General features: G+C 32.9%; 1 protein-coding gene across 1 annotated transcript; it reads left to right on the top strand.

The window, feature by feature from the left end:
- The first annotated feature begins 19,359 nt into the window (after positions 1-19,359).
- LOC127705444 (uncharacterized) lies at positions 19,360-22,808 on the top strand. The gene has a single exon (XM_052209763.1). It carries the CDS (start codon positions 19,446-19,448, stop codon positions 21,711-21,713), a length of 2,268 nt encoding a protein of 755 aa, XP_052065723.1. The 5' UTR covers positions 19,360-19,445; the 3' UTR covers positions 21,714-22,808.
- Positions 22,809-24,178: the final 1,370 nt, after the last annotated feature.

Here is a 24,178-nt window from a genome sequence, read left to right as displayed (position 1 = left end):
TACGAATCAGAATTCCTTCTGTACCAAAACAGTTACCGATTCTCAACATCGAAGTACATACTAACTATTATACAGTAATAAGAATTCTGCAAAGCCTGGTGCTCGTCGTGAAAATGATTTTTCGAGCAACATTGAATGTCCAGCTGAAGTATCCGACAAAGAAATTCACCGTTAAGGTATAAAAAGATCAACAGCTGAAGAACAACCAACACTAGAAAGTAAATCTTCTTTCGACTCCATTGTAAGACAAAACTTCCTAATGTGTCATTATACCTCTTGTTAATAAAAGTAAAACGAAAGTTAATATAGATTCCTTCTGTAACAAAACGGTTACCGCAAATCAACATCCAAGTACATACAAATCATCATTTAGTGATTACATTTCTGTAAAGCCGGATGTTCTGTGTGAAAATGCTTTATCAAATACGTGTCTAAATCCTCCCGAAAATAAAGTATAAAAGCTACTTAAAATTCTCTTCATAACAAAACTGCCATATTGGCTTATTTTCTAATATGTTAAAATCATCATTTAGTTATAACAATTGTCGAAGCCAATTTTTTCGAACAACTCAAAATTCGCAGTAGCCGATAAAGAAATTCAGCTAACAAGTACGATAAGTTCAAAACGTGAGGAAGAATTAAAATATAATACCATTCATGCAGTACTAGATATTTCAAGTCAGAAAGAAAACGTTAATGTTTTAAGTATACTATCAAGCCACACTCATGAACCAAGCGAAAAACAATTCTGACAAAGAGTTTGTCCAAATTGAACATAGACTTAAGTATTGTTAGGTGAGACAACAAACATTCTAACGAAATTGTTAGATATTTACAAGTATTGTAAATAATTGAAAGGTCAATGCGGAAGTCCAAAATATATTTGCTTAGACATTTTAATTGATTGCTGCTTTACAAAAAAAAAACAACACTCAACACATCTGGAAATATTCATTCGATCAGAAAAATCTAAGACCATACAGAAAGATCCAGAGGTATCCCATCGTTAAATTCTATCCCTTAACGAAATTGTGGATTATATCTTTTACAGTGTTTTACATTATACATATTGCAAAAGGGGAAGGATAAGTGCACAATAATAGGATTGGAGGTAAGGATTTTTGTAATTTATATATTTTTATATATAAAAAAAAACACACTTGTAGTTATTAAATCCCCCTTTGTTCTATGGTTGATAACTGTCTCATTGGAAATCTTACCATTTCTAATGAATTAACTCATTCACAAATTAACGAATTTGTCCACAGTTCAAATTTTGTATCGTCAACAGTGGAATGAAATTGAAAACTATGTAAAATCAACAGTGAAATGAAGTTTGAATAATCCATAGAAGATGTGGTGTAATTGCCAATGAGACACCTCTTTACTAGAGATCAAATTACACAAAAATTAACAATTATAGGTCACCGTACGGCCTTCAACAATGAATAAAACCCATACCGCATAGTCAGCTATAAAAGGCCCCGAAACCACAAATGTAAAACAATTCAAACGAGAAAATTAAATTAACGGCCCGATTTATGTGCAAAACAAAAAACGAAAAAACAAATAAGATATACAGCAACAGACGACAACTACTGAATTACAAGCTCCTTACTTTGGATAGGCACATATAGAATGTGGCTGGGTTAAACTAGTTTAAATGCGCAAACCATCCCCTAATCTGGGGCATTGGTGTCACAGTTCGACATGAGAACAAACTATAAAAACTATCGTTTGATATAGAAAGTGATGTTCAAACAATAGTGAGATAAAACACTGTGTTTCCAATATTAATTTGTAATTGCATTGTTCAAGTGGTTTCGACATCTAAATTACTAATTATAAATCTTCATAAGTGAACAGAATGTGATGTAAGATAAAAAAAAAAAATGAAAAAAAAATGTTTTAAATATCAAAGTTTTTGATTTGCCAATCTAAGTACTTATATTTGTAGATATCACTGATACTATACAAGACTTGACGAAAGCGTAATTTTACTTTTCAATCAACCTTTGAATATTGAAAGGCATATTTCTTAAAACGTATCTTTTGTATTTTTTTACACAATTTTTGATACTATGATACTTGGCCTACTGAAATTTTATCTGGTATCTGTGGTGTCTATAATCAATGAACTTTTGTGTTAAAACAAATTGATATCAAAAGTACACAATGTTCATGTGCCTTGCCGTTCTAGTTGTAATAATGGTAATGGTCTGTCTGTTCGTTTATTGTGTGTCGAAAACTCGTCGGATGTTGATATGTGATAGCTCTTACATTTAGTAAGATGTTTGGGTACGATATGTACAGTTGAATACTGTCTTTATATGTGCTAAAATTGATTTTATAATTGATAGTTATGTTTATAACTAACATGCATTTTCTTTCAAAGTATTACCACTTATGGTTCTTGATTCTTTCGATACTTATAGTTTGACACAGCTTCTGGAATAACAAACATACTAAACCACTTATATTGTTAGGTGCATGTTCCCAGCTAGGAACCTTTCATCCAGTGTGTTTTGTTCTGTTTTTATTTGTTTATTGTTGTAGCGTAAAACATACACAAACAACATCAAAGTGACAATAAAAAATCTTAAGTTGAAAAAAACGACAGTACTGTCCCAAGTAAGGAGCCTGTAATTCAATGGTTGTCGTTTGTTGCTGTGTTACATATTTGTTTTTCGTCAATTTTTTTTTTGTACATAAATTAGACCGTGAGTTTTCTCGTTTGAGTTGTTTTACATTTATCATTTATGGGTCTTTTATAGTTGACTATGCGGTATGGGCTTTGCTCATTGTTGAAGGCCGTACGGTGACCTATAGTTGTTAATTTCTGTGTCAATTGATCTCTTACGAAGAGTTGTCTTATTGGCAATCACACCACAACTTCTTTTTTATAAGTACTTTGACAAATAAAACAGAACCTTATACGTCGAAAAGGCAAACAACGGACAATACAAACTTCACCACAAAATCAGGGTTGATTTCAAGACGGGAAAGGTGATCACGCTCTAAATTTGTCATTTATCGTGTTGTTGATTGAAAGTGCAATTTAGTGATAAGTGATCAAATAATTTTGTTAATATCACAATCAAGGAAAAGAGGGAAAGTCATGATGGTGTCCATGAAATTTAAACCATTTCTATATGAATTTGTTTTTTTTTTCATATCGGAGCCTTTTTAACGCTGACTATATGGGTTTTGCTCATTGTTGAAGTGCATACGGTGACTAGTAATTGTTCACATCTTTATCAAAAATTAGGAGATGTGGTATGCTTGCCAATGGGACAACAATCATTCAGAGTTAAAATGATGTGTACATAAACAACAAAAGATCGCTATTCAGCCTTGAACGATGATACAAATGCTTACCGTATAGCCGGCTTTAAAAGGTCCCGACATGACAAATGTGAGACCAATCAAAGGAGAGAAACCGACGGTCTTACCTATAACAATACAATGTACGAAACACAAGTATAACAGCCGTTCATCATCGACAACCAATGAATTACAGGCTACTGACTAGGGACAGGCGCATATACAATGAGGGGTTAAACACTGGATATTTGTCTCAATGTCAATATACCACAGCTCCTCTCTTTGTATTGATAATGTTACATGTGATTGTTGTAGAAATTATGATCCGGTTTTAGGAATGTCATTTCCGGTCTCAAATGATAGGTTTATGTATGCCCATTTGAAAAATATATGGTTTTTAGTTAATTTGCAATAAAATAAGAGCAAACATGACTACTGCCGGTTAATTCAAGGTCACTTCCGGTTGATATTTTTCAAGGTCACATGTCACATAACATTTTGTAAAAGACCTTACAGCCTTATCATGTACCAATCTGAAGTAATAATCAATTTACATTATAATAAACCATTTCAGGGGCAATAACTCCTATAAGATGTCACTGGATTATTTTATACCAATGTATCATATCTTCATCACAATATAACAAACATTTTGCACTAGTTATTTTATATATAACGTTAAAAATATCAGAGAACATGCAAAAACAAGCAAAAAACCAAATTCAGAACATGACTAGGTCTAGTTTTATACGGCTTACGGTTTATGAGTTACAAAAACATAACGACAAATTTATTTGATAAAGGCAGATAACTCCTATAAAATTTCACCGGATCGCTTCGATCCAAATCAGCCAAATATTTCTGAGGATGTAACAAACAAATATGAAAAAGAATGTTGCAGTTATCTTTTTTTTGGTTATGGAGGAGATACACTCACAACAAAAAGAGTGTTTGGGGAGATAACTCTCACAATTAAAAAGTCTTCGCCTTAACAAGATAACTTTTAAAAGCGCAATAACTGTTCGATATAATATTCAAAATATCTAAGCGACATCTTGCGCAAGAGAAAGGGTTTGGCGGAAGAAAAAAAAAAATAATAATAATAATCAGAACAAATACAATACAGATGGGTGCAGTCCTAACCTGTACAGCAAGTTAACTTGATAACCAGTCATTTGGACTGGTCAAAGTTAACCTGTGACAGGATTTAGGTCTGCTCTGACCATTTCTAGGACCACAATCTAGTTAACTTGGTCCTAGGACTGTTTTTATGTCTGCCGAAAAAGTTAACTAGGAAACAGGTCCGCTATTGATATAAGTTAACTTCGAAACCAGTTCTGTCACAAGTTAACACAAGCTAACTTTGATTTTGACAACTCCGATCGAACCAGACCTGATCTCAAGTTAACTTTTGGCCTGGTCTGCTCGACACTTAGTTAGCTTGTAAGCAGGACCGCTCTACATCGATTTTTTTAAATATTTTTTTAATGTCTTTGTTTCTTGGTATACACATAAAAAGATAAAGTCAATTTAATACTTCCGTGATATAAACATTATTAAATACATGTAGCTCCGTGTTGAAGACCGTACTTTGACCTATAATGGTTTACTTATATAAATTTTGACTTGGAAGGAGAGTTGTCTCATTGGCACTCAAACCACATCTTCTTATATCTATTTGTAAGTAAAGTACGCATAAAACTTTGCTTGTTTATATACAAATTTATCCGTGATCTGCCTTTCTATATATTAAAAAAACGATAATGGTTACAATGCTAACGAGCTGAATATATATTCCAATACAAATTCTTTTAATCGTATTAACCATATTTGCACTTTATAATGTAAATCTATATAGCCGCAAAGTAAATCAGAAATATGTTTATGTCGGGATAGAATGTATAATACAAATGACAGCAATATTGGAACACAATCACCACAAAATTTTACCCGCATAAATTAAGAGTGCCAGCATGTCTTCCTTTTGTTCAATATATTGATACGTAACAAAATTTCAGTAGTTTTGATACCCCAGGCTGACTCGTATAGCAAAATTATTTGACCGTATCAACCAAAACTTACCATATTTGCACTTGATCATGTAAATCTATATAGCCGCATAATAATTCAGTATTTTTTCATGTCAGCATGTATTGTATAATACAAATGACAGCAATATTGGAACATAATGTGAATACAAACTTTTGTCCGTATAAATCTAGATTGCCAGCATGTCCTCTTTTTAATCAAAATATTGTCTCACAACAAAATTTCAGTAGTTTTGATACCTCAAGCTGACTCCTATAACAAAATTATTTGACCGCATTAACCAAAACTGACCATATTTGCACTTTATTTTGTAAATCTATATAGCCGCAAACTAAATCAGCAACTATTTTTATGTCAGAATTTTATGTATAATACAAATGACAGCAATATTGGAACACAACAACTACAAATTTTTGTCCGCAAAATTTAGAGTGCCAGCATGTCCTCCTTTTGTTCAATATATTAATACGTAACAAAATTTCAGTAGTTTTGATAACTCATGCTGACTCCTATAACAAAATTAGTTGACCGCATCTACCAAATCTGACTATATTTGCACATTGTTTTGTAAATCTATATAGCCGCATAGTAAATCAGCAACTATTTTTATGTCAGTATGTATTGTATAATACAAGTGACAGCAATATTGGAACACAACAACTACAAATTTTTGTCTGCATAAATATAGAGTGTCAGCATGTCCTCCTTTTGTTCAATATACATGATATATTGATACGTAACTAAATTTCAGTAGTTTTGATACCTCAGGTTGACTCGTATAGCAAAAATATTTGACCACATCAACCTAAACTGACCATATTTGCACTTTATTTTGTAAATCTATAAAGCCGCATAGTAAATCAGCAACTATTTTTATGTCAGGATTTAATGTATAATACAAATGACAGTAATATTGGAACACAACAACTTCCAGTTTTTGTCCGCAAAAATTTAGAGTGCCAGCATGTCCTCCTTTTGGTCAATATACATGAAATATTGATACGTAACTAAATTTCAGTAGTTTTGATACCCCAGGCTAATTTATATAGCAAAATTATTTGACCGTATCAACCAAAACTTACCATATTTGCACTTTATCATGTAAATCTATATAGCCGCATAATAATTCAGTAATATTCTATGTCAGGATGTACTGTATAATACAAATGACAGCAATATTGAAACATAATGTGAATACAAAATTTTGTCAGTATCAATCTAGATTGCCAGTATGTCCTCTTTTCGATCAAAATATTGTCTCGCAACAAAATTTCAGTATTTTTGATACCTCAGGCAAACTCTTATAACAAAATTATTTGACCGCATCAACCAAAACTGACCATATTTGCACATTATTTTGTAAATCTATATAGCCGCATAGTAAATCAGCAACTATTTTTGTGTCAGTATTTCATGTATAATACAAATGACAGCAATATTGGAACACAACAACTACAAATTTTTGTCCGCATAAATTTAGAGTGCCATCAAGTCCTCCTTTTGTTCAATATACATGATATATTGATACGTAACTAAATTTCAGTAGTTTTGATACCCCAGGCTGATTCGTATAGCAAAAATATTTGACCGCATCAACCTAAACTAACTATATTTGCACTTTATTTTGTAAATCTATATAGCTGCATAGTAAATCAGCAACTATTTTTATGTCAGGATTTAATGAATAATGCGAATGACAGCAATATTGGAACACAACAACTACAAATTTTTGTCCGCATAAATTTAGAGTGCCAGCATGTCTTCCTTTTTGTCAATATACATGATATATTGATACGTAACTAAATTTCAGTAGTTTTGATACCCCATGCTGGCTTGTATAGCAAAATGATTAGACCGTATCAACCAAAACTGACCATATTTGCACTTTATTATGTAAGTCTTTATAGCCGCATAATAATTCAGTAGTATTTTTATGTCAGGATTTAATGTATAATACAAATGACAGTAATATTGGAACACGATGCATAAATTTAGAGTGCCATCATGTCCTCCTGTTGTTCAATATATTGATATGTAATAAAATTTCAGTACTTTTGATACCTCAGGCTGACTGGTATAGCAAAATATTTTTGACCGTATCAAGTAAAACAGACCATATTTGCACTTTAGTATGTAAATCTATATGACTGCATTATATTTAATCAGAAGTTTTTTTTTTATGTCAGGATGTATTGTATTATAATACAAATGAAAGCAACATTGGAAAACAATGGATGCAATATCTTTTCCGCATCAATTTAGATTGTCAGCATTTTATCTCTGTATTCATAATATTAGACCGTCACTAAAGTTAGTAGTTCAGGATGGTGTGTATAACAAAACTATTTGACAGCATCATCCAACACTTACATGTCTAATTTCATTTTTACTTTATAATGAAAAGTATAAGAAGTTCTCTTCTGGGAATAGTATACTGTTAGTACATTATGTCGGTTGATTGATTTTGTTTGTAGCTAAACCTCAAGTGGCAACTATTTCATTCATGTGCACAGCGAGTATATTTTTTGGAAGTCCCATATCATCATTTTTAATCGGTAAAGACAAATCTGACGAAATTGACGAGATTGTTCATAATTATTCAACACCTTATGTATCCGGACACTGTACAATTTTCGTTAGAATATTTTGTCGAAAACAGAATCGTAAATCAAAGGTAAACAAGGTGAATTACGATGGAATATCCATGTAATGCATAAAGTTAAATTTAGGAAGAGACTGTAAAAAATGGGGAACGAAGCAACGCCGACAATGATGTTGATATCCCATGACATAAAAATATTGTTCTGCTGCGTTGGATAACCTTTCTATCCGCCTTCTAATTAAATAAAAACTTTCCTTTCTTTAATGATAGCTGTATGTGTTCACAAGTGTGTAATTTAAGAGCCATTGTTTAATGTATATAAGAATATGAAATGAAAAAAAAAGATTTGTTTTTAATGTGTATAATATCGATAGAGTCTAACGAGAAAAGAAATTTGCTATACACTGGGAAAAAAGAACAATGCGATTATTGTTTACATATTAAAAGCTCAGGTCTGATATCAAAAGTCATAAACACGGTAATCTGTCATAAGCAGACCTGTCCAAAGGTCTGGTCAGGAGCAGACCTGTCCACAGGTCTGGTCTGGGGCAGACCTGTCCTCAGGACTGGTCAAAAGCAAACTTGTTCACAGGTTTAGTCTGGATCAGACCTGTCAGTAGGGCTGCAGCAGTCCTAAAAAAGCAGACCGTAGGTATGGTCTACCAACGACAAAGTTAACTTGCTTATCTGCTTAAAATTTCCCAAGTTAACTTGAAAAGCAGTCAACAAGTCTGCTCAAAGTTAACTTTTGTACAGGTTAGGACCGCACCCATCTGTAGGTCTTTCCACAGAAAAGTGGAAAGACCTAATAATAATATTAATCAAAACAAATACAATAGGTCTTTCCACAGAAAAGTGGAAAGACCTAATTAATATACCAGACATGGTTGTACTACCTATCAGCAAACTTGTTTTTAATTACTAGTAACTTGATAATGAACCATGATTAGAAAGAGTTTAAGAGTCGGAAAAGTCTGCCAATTGGATATCTTAATTTAATTACTATGGTCTGTCGATTTTAAACAACTGTTTCTGTTAACTTGGTTTATAAAACAAGTTGATATAGGGGAATAAGGTAAGAGCAACTAATTTTATGGCTTAGGGAGGGAAAAATCCTACTTTGTAAAAAAGTCACTCTTATTCAAACAAAATATGCTCTGAAACTGACATTATCAAGATGCTTGATTTCTTGATTGACAACATATTTGTTACGTTTGGAGGACGTGTTTTTCAACAAACTATCAGCATTCATTCCCATGGGAACCAACTGTGCCCTCTTCTTGCCGACTTGGTTCTTTATTCCTATGAAGCTAACTTCATACAGGAACTTCTTAGGAAGACAGAAAATAAGCAAGCAGTATCCTTTAACTTTACTTTCCGCTATACGGGTGATGTTCTCTCACTAAATAATTCAAAATTTGGTGACTATGTTGAACGCATCTATCCCATCGAATTTGAGATAAAGGATACAACATATTCAGTTACCAATTGTGAACTTTCCATTTCTATTTAGCAACATTCCAGCAGCGCCTGCATACGGACTATATAACTCCCAATTGATACGATATTCTCGGGCTTGTATTTCCTATCATGATTTCCTTGATAGAGGGTTGCTACTCACAAGGAAGCTATTCAACCAAGAGTTCCAAATGGTGAAGTTATCCCTTCGTAAATTTCACGGACGCCATCACGAGTTGGTTGACCGTTATGGAACATACGTTTCACAGATGATAGCGGATATGTTCCTAATGTCGTTACTACAATCCCGTATCCTTTTCACGAATGTGATCTACCGAATTAGACTTGTTACCGGTTTGTACTCACATGAGCAAAATGACGGGAGCCTCGTGTGGAACAGGATCTGCTTACCCTTCTTTAGCACCTGAGATCACCCCAAGTTGTTGGTGGGGTTCGTGTTGCTAAGTCTTTAGTCTCTAAGCTGTGTTTTGTGTACTATTATTTGTCTGTTTGTTTTTTCTTTTTTAGCCATGGCGTTGTCAGTTTATTTTCGATTTATGAGTCTGAGTGTACCTTTGGTATATTTCGCTCCTCTTTTATGGATTCTCTTCTTGTTTAAGGAAATTTTTCAACAAATAGTGATTTAAAATTCATAACAAAGAATGTGGGTAAAATGCAAATTCTACTCTTTTTAACAAAAGCATTGTGAATATGTTCAAAGTCTTGCTTTTGGGTAATAAATTTGAAATATGCAAGCAGATAACACAAGAATAAAAAACTTCTAATTAATCCTGTAAAGTATTTGTAGATGGATCTTGTTTAAGGAGAAATACACACAATTGGATGTATGATTTACATTGACTGCTAATTTTTAGCTTTTAAAGGAGCATGTTCATCGATTTGATTCAAATTCTCATATTTGATATATAACATACTACAACGTATATCCAAATTATAACAAGTCTAAAATAAACAATTGACGATGCACGGCCTCGATCATATGTATCGAGAATTCGTGTGAATTTTAGTCTCGACGCAATCTAATTGACCATCGATGTGACCTCCAAAGCCTGCAGACGGTAATATGACCTGATAAAAACATAAACATCGATATAAATAGAAACATGTAGCAAACTCGTGCAATTAGATTTTTCCAGATCCAAAACATATGTTAATAATTTTTCTAATAAGAATGAATTTTTGTAGATCAAATCAGTCAACCAAATGGTTAGTCCTTGTTTCACTTTCAATGTTGATTTCCTTTTCTTTTTAATAGCTGAACACGCCTAGTTCATGCGTAACCCATCTCGTTTATGTCTTCAAATGAATTCTACATGAATACGGATTTAATAAACTTGACCTATTCACTTGCAAGTGAATAATTCATTAGCGATGTTTCTTTCCTTAGTTGACAAAACTGAACCAAACTGGTTGTTAAAAGGAAATTATCATATCACTTTTCACTTTCATTAATGATTTAAAAAAAACCAACAATCATGTTTTATTATTATTATTATGATATATGAAAAGTTTTACACAGCCGACAATATAAGATTGTGGATATTTTAAAAGCCGAAGAAGCAAGAATTGTACTTGAAATCGATGTAAAGCGAGGTAATAATAAAAATTTCAGAACTAAATCTGGTACAAAATTTACAACGGCTAATGGTGGTATTTCAATAACGATCAGAGGGGACTCTGGAGGTGTTAACTGGAGAACATTAATATCGAAACATAACGGATTTCTAGAAGATAATGAAAAAAAAATTGGGCAACACTTCATTACGTGTACAAGGATTTTCTGTAATGAGAAAGACGGATATAATTGAAGATAAAAAATCAGCTACTGGTATTCGCCGTTCAAGTATATGCAAATCATCATACAGTAATTACTTTTCTCTTAAGCTGGGGTATGCGTGTGACGATATCTTTTCGAGGAATATGGAGTCGCGAGTATGCGGAAGGGAAGCTCAACTTTCATATATGACTTTAACAATATATGAGACAAAAGTTTGTAGAGGTCAAATATAACACTGATCCATCATTACTAAATTTTCAAAGTGCAAAGGATAAACGAGATCATTAAAGGTTGTTGTTGACTCCAAACAAAGAATTTGCAAAGTAATACGAAGAACGAATAAAAGCTCGCGATAGGCCAACGATTGCCCGTTGCAATAGGATTACTTCATTCACGAAAGTAGTAACTAATAAAAAAGATTCTATGAAGTCCCATTTAACAGTCAAACGAAACTGGCATACTATAATTGAAATTGCTACTTTTGGAAGTTCTAGTGAAAGTAAGGTTCTTGAATCTGTGGTCGAACCAACGAGCAGTGAAAGGTGTGGCTCTTGAAATGCAAATTGGTATGCATAAATTTATCAATATGAGACAATTATGATTTAATTAAAGCTTACATTGCAGCAACAATAGTTACATCTGTTGTTTAATTGTTAAACGATCCCGTCAATGAGGAATCTTCTAAATAATAATTACTTTAGAGAACACTTGATGTTATCTGTTCAAGCAAAATATTTTACAAAACTTTCGTAAAACATTTTTACGCAATCACATATTTGAAGCTAAAAGTTATCATATGGTGAACAATGCATTTGGATATATGCTTGCGGGACACAATGAATAAATTAAGAAAAAAACAACAAAAAGATAGAAAAAACGCAACAAACATGACTCGACATCTTTAGCTTACTCATTCGATATGAAATATCTAACATACTGATGTCAAGTGATGTCTTATCGGAAATTTCTTCAATTCTACGCGTAGCAGAGCTAGGTAAACGGATATTTGCGACACTAAAATCAAGTTTTACGAAGAGCAATATTAAACTACAATACAGTTATCTCCATTCGAATACCACATACTGAAATACATTCCATTTTAGTAAATAATTTTAAGTCCGCGAAACTGTAATCGTCTTTGACATCTAAACAATTTGACGTCATAGGTAAACTTCTGTAGTCAACCATTAACAGTAGATTTATTTATACTTTCAGTAGGCTTCTTGATGGTATAAATATTGCCAGAAATGAAGACAATGAGGCACAAAATGTGTCTTTTTTTGTTAATTTTTTGAGAATTAAATACCAAAAAAAAAAAAAAAAGAAAAATCAGAATTCAAAATGGTGGCTTTCCTTAGTTACGGACTGGTAGAACGCGGAATCTTACCCTTCAAAACACATTGATATACGTCTAATGAAAATAATTGTTCCAAGTGTTTTCATTTGAATTAGATATGAACCTAGGGAATTATGTTTACTAAAGTTGGACGATTTATACGAAATTTGTATCCTATCTAATTAAGAGTAGAGGTTAAAGGAAAAAAAGAAATTTTCACCAATTAGGTTGGGCGAACTAGAGCTTGACATTCTGTGTAGACACTTTTTCGTTTGTTGAAAAGTGCCCGTTGACCAAAAGATGTATATTAGTTGTTAGTTTCATTTTTTTATGGATTAAACGATCGGCGATTCCAGCTTTTGTCATGCAATAACTAATGAATTTCTTTATGTATGCTTTTAAAATTTTCATTCAATTGTATTGCTGACAAAATGGAGGTAAAGTTCAATATTGACAATTTTTAAATTTTCCGTTCCGCAGTTATGGTCCTTTACTGATGGCACTTGATGTCGTTCGGTGTAAAAACTTACAAACCGTTAAAACAATGCCTTTTACATCTCAGTATGTTGTTTCTGATGAAAAAAGTGATGTAATGTTGAATATTGACGAGTTTTTGTTTTGGCTGTTAAGAAATTATGGAAGTTGATTGATTAGAATTATACACTTTATTTTTGTTTCCGTGCAGTAACTTGAGATCCGTTCAAAAATACTTTTCAAATTTAGACAGTTTACTGAATCTACTAATTGATGTAAAGAAAATAAATGGAAACTGAAATCAATGGAATTCAATCGTTATCGTGGACGGAAAATTTGTCCTAAACGGTTTCAAACATACTAATTTATGGGATCCTTCTTCTTTTGTTTACACATATGTGTTTGTTTAATTAAAGGGAGAGGTGAACTCCATTGTCTCATGTATAAAGGTATCTTATTCCACAAGTTCAACGTGGCAGGGAATACATTTTCAGAATATAATCAAGTTCTTGTACTAATTTCTAAGATATATTAGCTTTGCCTTGTATTATGATTATTTCTAAAGTTACTTCCTACTAAACATTTCCATATTTGCACAAGACGATAACCAGGGCATAAATATTTGGTGACGAGTATTAATCTAGGACATTGTTCTATCATACCTAGATTATATTTGGATCAATCTTCTAAACACATTTTAACAATACGTTTGAGTGAGTTATTAATTGATGGATTATTGGAAAATATGGAATATGTTCATAAACAAGTATCAATACAAACATCAAATGAAACATCAATTATCTTTTTACCTTAACAACGGAAGTATATCAGAAACATTGTTTTAAGGGATACTCCGCAAAAAAATGAAAATTGATATTATGTTCATGAATTATAAAACAGCATAAATTCATAAATATTATTTTTTTTCCTAGATAAGTTATCACAATCGATTTACAATTGAAAATATCAACTCTCTACATACAGCCATCTTGACGGCTTTCCGGGTAAAAAATCCCACATGATATCTATAAACCCCAAAGTACCAAAACAAGAAGAGACGTAATCGTTATTCAGTGTCACAATCTGTTGTCAATCGTACAGTTGTTTACCCGACAAGATAATGACAAACGCATACATATTAATATTGATTGACTCATAGGGTCTTTGCATCTGAAATAAACACATTTATTTTTCTAAAACCAGTTGTTGGCATGATACGGTTATGTTGTTCTCAAATATGTTGTGATGGTATGATACTAAACCCCTAACAGGAGGGATTGTGCTTGATTTTCATATGATGAAGACATAATCTTTAATCAGTTTAATTGAGTTCTGGAGCTTGCATGTCAGTAACTGCTAGTAGTGCCTTGTTGATTTATGTATCATTGTCATTTTGCTTAGTTTCTTTTGTTATCTATTCTGTCATTGAACTCGGACTTCTTTTGAACTGAGTTTTACTGTGCGTATTGCTGTGTGTTTGTTTATTCTATATTTGCTAGAGGTAAAGGGGAGGGTTGAGATTTCACAAAACATGTTTAACCCCGCCGCATTTTTGCGCCTGTCCCAAGTCAGGAGCCTCTTGTATGTGTTTTGTTTAAATTGTAGTTCATTTATATGTTTTGGAGTTTAGTGTGACGTCCATTTTCACTGGACTAGTACACATTTTGTTTAAGGGCCAGCTGAAGCCTGCCTCCGGGTGCGGGATTTTCTAACTGTGCTGAAGACCCATTGGTGGCCTTCGGCTGTTTTCTGCCCTTTGGTCGGGTTGTAGTCTCTTTAACACATTCCTCATTTCTATTCTCAATTTTATAGTTTCACGGCTCCTAAAAAAAATTATACCAGACATGGTTGTACTACTGAATCGGCAAACCTTTCTTTGAATAACTTGATACAGAAAATGATTAAAATGGGTTTAAGAGTCGGAGAAGTCTGCCGATTGGATATCTATTTTTTTTTAATTAACTATGGTCTGTAGTTTTTAAACGGTTTATGTTTACATAGTTTATGAAACAAGTTAATATAGGGGAATTGAATTAGATACACTCCAAGTTAATCCTATGTTATTTCTTTTATATAAAAGCCAGAGGAATCCTAAAGATGAAAGTCAATTACGCTGACATAGTTCCATAATGCTTCGAATAAATGCAAACTGAACATAACACATAACTGTCATATTTCAAATTCCTGACTTCAGCAGTTCATTTATGGATTAGAAGAAAAGAGAACAATCGGTTTCTGAGTGAATCTACGTTTCGATCAAGCTGCATTAATTGATCACAGAATATTCAAAATTTACGACTTTTCTTGAATAAAAAGATGGGGCTATAATTGCAAACTATGCAACAGAGACCAGATTATCCCAATTAATTAACGCATGGCATATTATAACATGCAGACATTAACCTATCTTGACAAGAGATATGACAACGAAACATTGATACTACAGAATCCCTAAAATCCTTCGGTTTGCATAAAACAGGTATCATTTTTCGATTAACAATTTCAATTTACACCCACCAAACCGAATAAAACCGAATGGCTAAGTATACCATTCAGTCATATAAACACGAACACGCTCTTTTTATAAGAAAACAAATATGTGAATAAAAGTTTAGTTGGTGAGGAAAAATAGTCTCCTTTGATCTCGAATTAACTTGTGAAAACAAATCCTCAAATGAAAAAAAAAATTAATGAGCTCTAATTTCTCATGAATGTTAATCATATAATGTCAAAACTGATTATTGGCATTCTATTTAAAAAAATTATGCTCCCGAGAAATTATTTCCAGGTGATTGCTATTTGATTTTTGTACGTTGACATCCACAGATTTAGATACAAGCTAAAGACCTCCGGTAAACTAAATTATACACATATGCAATGGTATTTCTCTATTAATTTTGGAAAAATATAGCATTAAAAGTATTTTTCTTTTCTTTTTCCTATTTTAATAATTGCGTTAATTGCATACATGTGGTTAAAAGGAAGTAAATAAAGATGACCGGCGCCACCTAGATTTCACATCCAAGATAATAGGTAGAAGTAAATTTATTTTCTGCTGCCCTGGTAATTAAAAATCAAAATTGAAATAGTGAGAAATGAGTGTTGGCCATTGGTGCAGAAATAGCGAGAAATTTAGAGGAAACTCTCTGTGACGAGCAACATTTTCTGTGCCAAATTTAGCAAAGAGTGTTCTTCATTTATACTATTTCGAAAATTCCGGAACCGTTGAGTACCCTTAAAAAATTGCATTTTTCTATCAAAAAAGCTGCGGCACCATATGTGTTTTGCAGTTTCAATTACACCCAAAGGTGTTGATAATTCAGAATTCGACATTTTTTTCAATGGATCTTTGATAGTGAAAACACAGGACCAAAAAAGGCTACCATTGTCGCAAATATTTTAATTTTATTTTCAATGAATTAATACAATCATTTTTTTCTGTGTCATCAGATATTTAATCTTGGTGCATAAAACTCGCCATTCTCTTTATTTTATATAATAAATACATTCAAAATTACAACATTCACATCTGTAACAGTATACGCTTGATGCTAAACTGCTCTCAGGTAAAGTTCAAAGGAATGTTACAACTTGCTCATCTATTCGAGAAATAAACAATGCCTTTCCGAAAGAATAGAAAATTCTATTCACACAGACTTTGCGTTGAAATGAATGTCAAAATTATTATAAATTAAAAACGAACATATGTTCAGTTCAATATCAGTAAATAATTTGTGTTCAATGAATATTTCAGTAAAAACATCGAAACGATTAATAAATAAAATTTGATCGAAAATATATACCGAAACTATAGGATTTTTTATTTAATCAATGTAAAACGTAACACGTGTGTTAGTTTTCTTTCATTCTGATCTTGTGGTTATAAGCTTCGACAAACGGTCATCTGCGCGCGTTTAATTACCGAAAAATTGGAGAGGAGAATAAGACTTCAACTGATTTCAATTTCCTATCCGGATCGGAATCGGACTAAAACGTCGTAACCCGATGACGTATGTCAAACAAAAAAGTTAGAAATATTCGATTTGCTCTGTTAATCAAGGGAATACAATTTTAAAACTTTGTTAATTTGTTTATATATATATATATATATATACATATATATATATATGAGTCTAAAAGATTGTGTAACAATACCGATAAATAGATGGAAAACAAAACACTAAAAAGTGTTGAATATCATCGCACAAAGATGGAAAAACTGAACAGATGATATAAATTATACAATAATTGCAAATATTTCGGCTCAACAAATGGCCTTCCTCAGTGTTAAAAGTTTTAACAATACTGATATATAATGTATAAGGTGTAAACATAGATCAATAATAATACAGGTAAGTTTTGGTCGATTGATTTTAATCCAAAATCCTGAATATCATAATATAAACATTAGACTGTAAATTTAATTATTTCTTTCTATTGATTCCATCTGGATGGAGGACACCCAGTGTTTTTATCCAAAACTTCTCCCGATTCTCTCTTTGCCTATTTTGCCATGTACAATCCTGTTTGATCACAAGGATCTTCATGTGATCAAAATCTTTCAGATTGTGATCTGGTAACCTGAAGTGTTGGCTGACAGGAATATACGGTTTTTTTGTGAGGTCACTCCTGTGGCCATTAAGGCGTTTGTGAAATGGCTGCATATATTCACCAACATATTGGAGACCACATATAGGACACTCAAGAACGTAAATCACGTTTGAGCTTTTGCAGTTGACATTGCAGAAGATCTTGTATGTCTTTTCTGTGGTCTTACTGTGAAATGTTGATGAATGCTGCAATTGGTTGCAACATTTGCAGCGCTTATCCCCACAAGGCTGGCAATTACCTACAGTATGGTTAGGTTTGGAAAGGTCAGCACGGACAATTATATTTCTCAGGCTGTTAGGTTGTTTGAAGGCAATCATGGGCGGCTCAGGAAAGATTTTGGATAACTTAGAATGTTTCTCGATTGCTGTCCAATGATCACGAATGGTCTTGAAACTATTTCTCAGGCGTGGATGGCAGGTGAGCACACATGGGATTCTTTTACTTTTCTGTTTTTCTTTGTAAGTTAGCAGACTGCTTCTGGGGATGGATTCCGTTTTTCGAAATATATATATATATATATATAAACAAGTCTAAATTGAAAACAACGTTCAAACCTATGATTGCGTTGGATAAAAACCGCAATTTTTATACGTGTGCATGCAAAACAAATTTTTTGTTAGAGGGGTCTAAATACAGCACAAACAACATTTTCCAAAAGACCAAAAAAGTGAAAAGGTATATTTTAACAAAACGCATTTGACTAACAGGTCGAACAACAAATGTTCTTAAACCCTGCTGACTGCCATTGGCGATTGCCAAATAAAAGGATCACTGATGTAATAAATGGATCTTAATTATAAATTTAATACTAAATAGAAAACAATAAACTTGCGGAAAAGATGATATACCGCAAACATAGGGTGCAAAAATTTGTACACCATATCCGGATTTCGACAATTAATGTCTCTTCAGTGATATTAGGAATCGAAACGGTATTTATGATAATGAACATATGAAGATGATAAGTAAAAAATCAAGAATTTTTCCTTTAAGTGTAGATTTAAAAAAACGATTTTAATGAAATCAAATGTCTTTACGAAATTAACGCAATATATACTGTTTTAAGTTTTAGTTTTGTGGTGTCCTTGTTACCCAATACATTTTAAGTGTGTAATATTTATTTGTAATATTTTTAGACTTCTTTTTGTCTGCTCAATATTGTTGGATGAAATGAAGGGTGGGGTTGGCATTAACATATCTCTGATTGAATGCCGCATATTGACATCTATTTGTCTTTTATTATTTTGTATCGTTAGGTTGATATTTAACTCACCCCGTATCTCTAATTATTTTCTATAATTCTTTTTCATAAACCTGTTCTTTTTATCAAACTTTAAAATATAGATCTTGCTATGAAGTTCGTTTAGCAGTTTTTCAACTGTTATACTTTAATCCTGTTGCTATGTATTTCAACACCAAAAGATATTATGCAAACTCTAAAACTGCATTACATGTTATGAGAACGTGGATGTTGTATGTAGATAAAATAACACTATCTGATTTTGACATGCAATATACTAACGAGAACCTAATGATGGTTATTCCATAGAAATATGTCATCCACATATAATTAGAACGACCACTTTGTGTGTGTCAAGATAAAATTGATATATTGTATGGGACATTGAATAATCGATTTTTCGAATATTCATATCATTGGTTTCTCCGAAGCGTTTTGAAATAACTTAAAAAATCCCTGTTCTAGACATATCGATACTAAATGTGCAACTAAAATTAGCAGTAGTGAAAGGAAGTATAACGCATGTGTGGTGTGGTCGACGTGTTCGGGAATAATGAAGTTCAGACCATCGGAAATTTTCTTTTCACAGGATTCTATTGCAAATTATTGGGGTAAACACACACCTTTCAATGATAAATTGATAGGGGAAACGTTAGATGAATTGTTAACTGAATCTATTTCACTGAAGGACATTCCAATTATTACCGCTGTAAAAATAAATGGAAAGTTTTACACAAGTGACAATCGGAGACTGTGGGTCTTTCGAAAAGCAGAAGAATTGGGATTTTTAGATGGCATTGAAATTAATCAAATTACACAGCCAGATTTCAATTGGAAAAAATTTACAACGAAAAATGACGGCATTTCGATAAGGATTCGAAGAGACCCCGGAGGTAAAACATGGAGATCATGGAAACCAAACACGTTTCAGGGAGTGAACGAAAATACAGTAAGTGAATTTGCATTAAATGCTCTTGAAAATAATGCGAATATTTTTCAAGATTCATTATCTAACAGAACAGTTGCTGATATTTACCGTCAAAGTAAATACAAATCATCCTATAGTAATAACTATTCTTCGAAGCCCAGTTTTCGCTGTGATAATGATTTTTTGAAAACCTGTGAATCCCCAGTATACGACAATAACAATCATTTATCAAGTACATCAAAATCTAATAAAGAGCCAACACTATGTAGCAATTTTGTTTTAGAGTCAACCTTAAGCAAAACTTCGTTACGTGTACAAGAACCGCATGCTAATACCATGAAGACAGAAGATATGTCTGATACTTTCCGTTTCAAAACTGGTACTCTGTCCGAAAGTTCAAGTATGTACAAATCACGATATAGAGACTACAATTCTTCAAGGCCAAGTTATGGCTCTGAAAATATCTTTTCTAACCACCCATTTGACTCTCATGTACCAAATCGAAACATTGAACTTTCACGAATGGGGCCAATATCAGAAGAAGAGACAACGACATGCAGTGAATCTTCTTTTGAGTCAGCCTTAAACAAAACCTCGTTACTTGTCCAAGGACCTCATGCTTTTAAAAAAAGGATAGAGATTAATCAAGATGCTTTCTGTAACAGAACAGTTTCTGATGTTTACCTACCAAATATATTAAAATCACCACATGTAAAGAACCATTCTTCCAGACCTTCTTTTGCCACTGATAAAACTTTTAAGAAACATTTGGAATCTCAAGTACTCAAAACAGGAATTCAGCTTTCAACTATAAAATCACAATCCAAAGAAGAGTCAACGATACACAATAAATCTTCTTTTGAGTCAACCTTAAGCAAACCGTTGTTACCTGTCCACCGACCTCATCCTGATACAAGAAGAACAGAGGTTATTAACGATTCTTCTTGTAACAAAACATTTACTGAGGATGAACGTCAAAGTAAAGACAAATCATCATATAGAAAGTTTGTTTTTGGAAGACCTGATTTTATCTGTGATAATGCTTTTACGAGCAACTTGGAATCTGAAGTGCCCGATCAAGAAATGAAACGTTCAAGTATAAAAACAAAATCAAAGGAAGAGGCAACGGCATGCAATGATTCTTCCCATGAGATAACCGTAAGCAAATATTCGTTAAGTGTTCAAAGACCTCATGATTATAAAAGTAGGAATGGGGTTATTTACGGTTCTCACTATGATAGACCAGTTACTGAGGGTGAATGTCAAAGTATGTTACCTGAAAAGAACCATCCTTTAAGTCATACTTTTGTCACTAATAATGATTTTACGACCAACTTAAAATCTCAAGTACCCGATGAAGGATTTCAGTTTTCAAAAACAAAATCAAAATTTGAAGAAGAGACAACGATATGCAATAAACCTTTTTCAGAGTCAACCTTAAGCAAAACGTCGTTACTTTTCCAACGACCTCATAATAATGCAAGTAGGACAGAGTTTATTACAGATTCTTCTCGTAACAAAACATTTACTGAGGATGACCGTCTAAGTAAAACCAAATCACCATATAGAAAGTTTCTTTCGGCAAGACCTAATGTCGTCAGTGATAATACTCTTGCGAACAACTTGGAATCTCAAGAACCCCATCAAGAGATTGAATTTTCAAGAATAGAAAGAAAACCAAAAGGAGAAGCAACGCCACGCAGTGCATCTTCTTTTGGGTTAAACTTAGGCAAAACGTCGTTAGCTGTTCAAAGACCTCATGTTTATACAAGTAATACAGGGAATATTAAAGATTCTACCTATAACCAAATAAATACTGAGGCTGAACGCCAAAGTAAAGACAAATCATCATACAGAAAGTCTTTTTCTGCAAGACCTAATTTTCTTCTGTAGTCATACTTTTACGAGCCACTTGGAATCACAAGTACCCAATCAACAAATAGACATTTCAAGTGTAAAAACAAAATCCAACGAAGAGGCAACGATGTGCAATGATTCTTTTAATGGGTTAACCTTAAGAAAAACTTCGTTATGTGTCAAAGGACATCAAGTTTATGAAAGTAAAACAGGGGTTTTTCAAGACTCATACTGTAACAGACCATTTACTGAAGCTGAACGTCCAAGAATATTAAAATCACTACGTGGAAAGAACAATTATTCAGAGCTTAGTTGTGTCACTGATAGTGTTTGACCAACAAAACATTTGCTGAAGCTGAACGTCAAAGTAAAGACAAATCATCATATATCATGTATTGTTCTGCAAACCCAAAATTAAAAGAAGTGATAACGACAAGCAGAAAATCTTCTTTTGAGTCATCATTAAGCAACACTTCGTTACGAGAACCGCATGCTTATACAAGTAGGATAGGGTTATTCAAGATCCTTACTGTAACAGTCCATGGCCAGTTACTGAGGCTGAACACCCGAACATCTTTAAAATCGCCATATGATAAATCTAGTGTTGTCAATGATGATGCTATTATGAAGAACTTTAAATCACAATTACCCGATTAAGGATTTCAGCTTCCAAGAATAAAATCGAAATTTGAAGAGGCAACGATATGCAGTGCATCTCCGTTTGAGTCAAAATTATGCAAAACTTTCGTGACCAAAGACCTCCAGATAACAAAAGTAGAACAAAGGCTATTCAGGATTCTATTTAAAACAAAACAGATAATGTGACTTACCGTGCAAATATATACAAATCATTATGTAGTAATAACAACTGTCCAAAGCCTAGCATACCAAGCAAACAAAATTCATACAAATGATTTGACCAAAATCAAAAAGAACAAAATAACAATAGCCGACAGCACTGTAAGGAAAGACACTAAACATTCGAACAAGATGCATGAATAATTTTAAGAATCGCGAAGGTCGACGCGTAGGTCAAACCAGAAAACATTTGACGTTGGGAGCTCATTGACACAAGTGGGAGGTTAAAAGTTTTTTGTTTTAATTCTTTTTATAAATCAAATAACAAACCAACTTGTATTTTTTTTAAATCAAATTCCTTTAATTTGGTCTTTTCTGTTTGATAGCTGTCTCATTGGAATTCATACCACAATGCCTAATATTACAGCATTATGTATAGTGTAGACGGATATTAATTATCTGGCCCTACTAGGAATGTAAAAGCGTTAAAAGTGAAAGTGAAAGTGAAAGCTTTAAAATATAATTCTCTGTAAAGTGAAGTTTATATAATCCATAGTCTGAAAAAATACAAGGAAAACCAATAGATCAAGGAGATAATATCAGTAGTATTGATAGAAAATACGGTCTATTTTGTTTAATATTCATGTCATATAATAATGATTGTTAGAGACTTGACAATACTTTATTCTATAAAAGCAATCAAAAATACAAAACTGCCATGCAAAAAAAAAAATTACTTGTTTGATTCGCTCGTGTATGTAACAACGTATTTGATTTTAACGAAAGCGATCTCTGTATTACTGAAAAATTATTACAACAGTGTTTTTGACTAGTCTAAACATTTACTATATTTTATCATCGGTACAAGGATAACATTCGTAAATATAAATCAACGTGCAGACATCTTATACGTTCGGGTATTTCACATCCAATCTTTTATGGTAATATTCTTTACAAAACACAAATATGTCGGCATTCACCTCAAAAGCTAACCTAACCTTTAAACAGATTTATTAAGAAGGGATATAATTACGATACTGTTGTCAGGTCATTAAAGATGGCACATTTTTGTATTAATATTGATTCACTCATAGGGTCTTTGCATCGGAAATAAATACATTTATTCTAAAACCAGTTGTCGGCATGATACAGGTTATGTTCTTCTCATATATGTAATGATGATATGACACTTAACCCCTAACGGAATGGAATGTGCTTGATTTTCATATGATGAAGACATAATCATTCAATCAGTTTAATTGAGATCTGAAGCTGGCATGTCAGTAACTGCTAGTAGTCCTTTGTTAATTTAAGTATCATTGTCATTTTGCTTAGTTTATTTTGTTACGTATTCTGACATCTGACATCGGACTCGGACTTCTTTTAAACTGAGTTTTACTGTGCGTATTGCTGCGTATTTGTTTAATCTACATTGGCCAGAGGTATAAGGGAGGGCTGATATCTCACTAAACATGTTTAACCCCACCGCATTTTTGCGCCTGTCCCAAGTCAGGAGCCTCTGGCCTTTGTTACTCTTGTTTGTTTTTTTAATTTTAGTTCATTTATATGTTTAGGAGGGTTAGTATGACGTCCATTTTCACGGAACTAGTACACATTTTTGTATAGGGACCAATTGAAGTCCGCCTCCGGGTGCGGGATGTTCTCGCTGTGTTGACGACCCATTGGTGGCCTTCAGCTGTGTT

This window comes from Mytilus californianus, unplaced genomic scaffold, assembly GCF_021869535.1.
Source record: "Mytilus californianus isolate M0D057914Y unplaced genomic scaffold, xbMytCali1.0.p SCAF_6, whole genome shotgun sequence".
Classification (NCBI taxonomy): domain Eukaryota; kingdom Metazoa; phylum Mollusca; class Bivalvia; order Mytilida; family Mytilidae; genus Mytilus; species Mytilus californianus.
The sequence above is the reverse complement of the archived record's forward strand: the minus strand, read 5'-3'. Positions and strand labels throughout refer to the sequence as shown.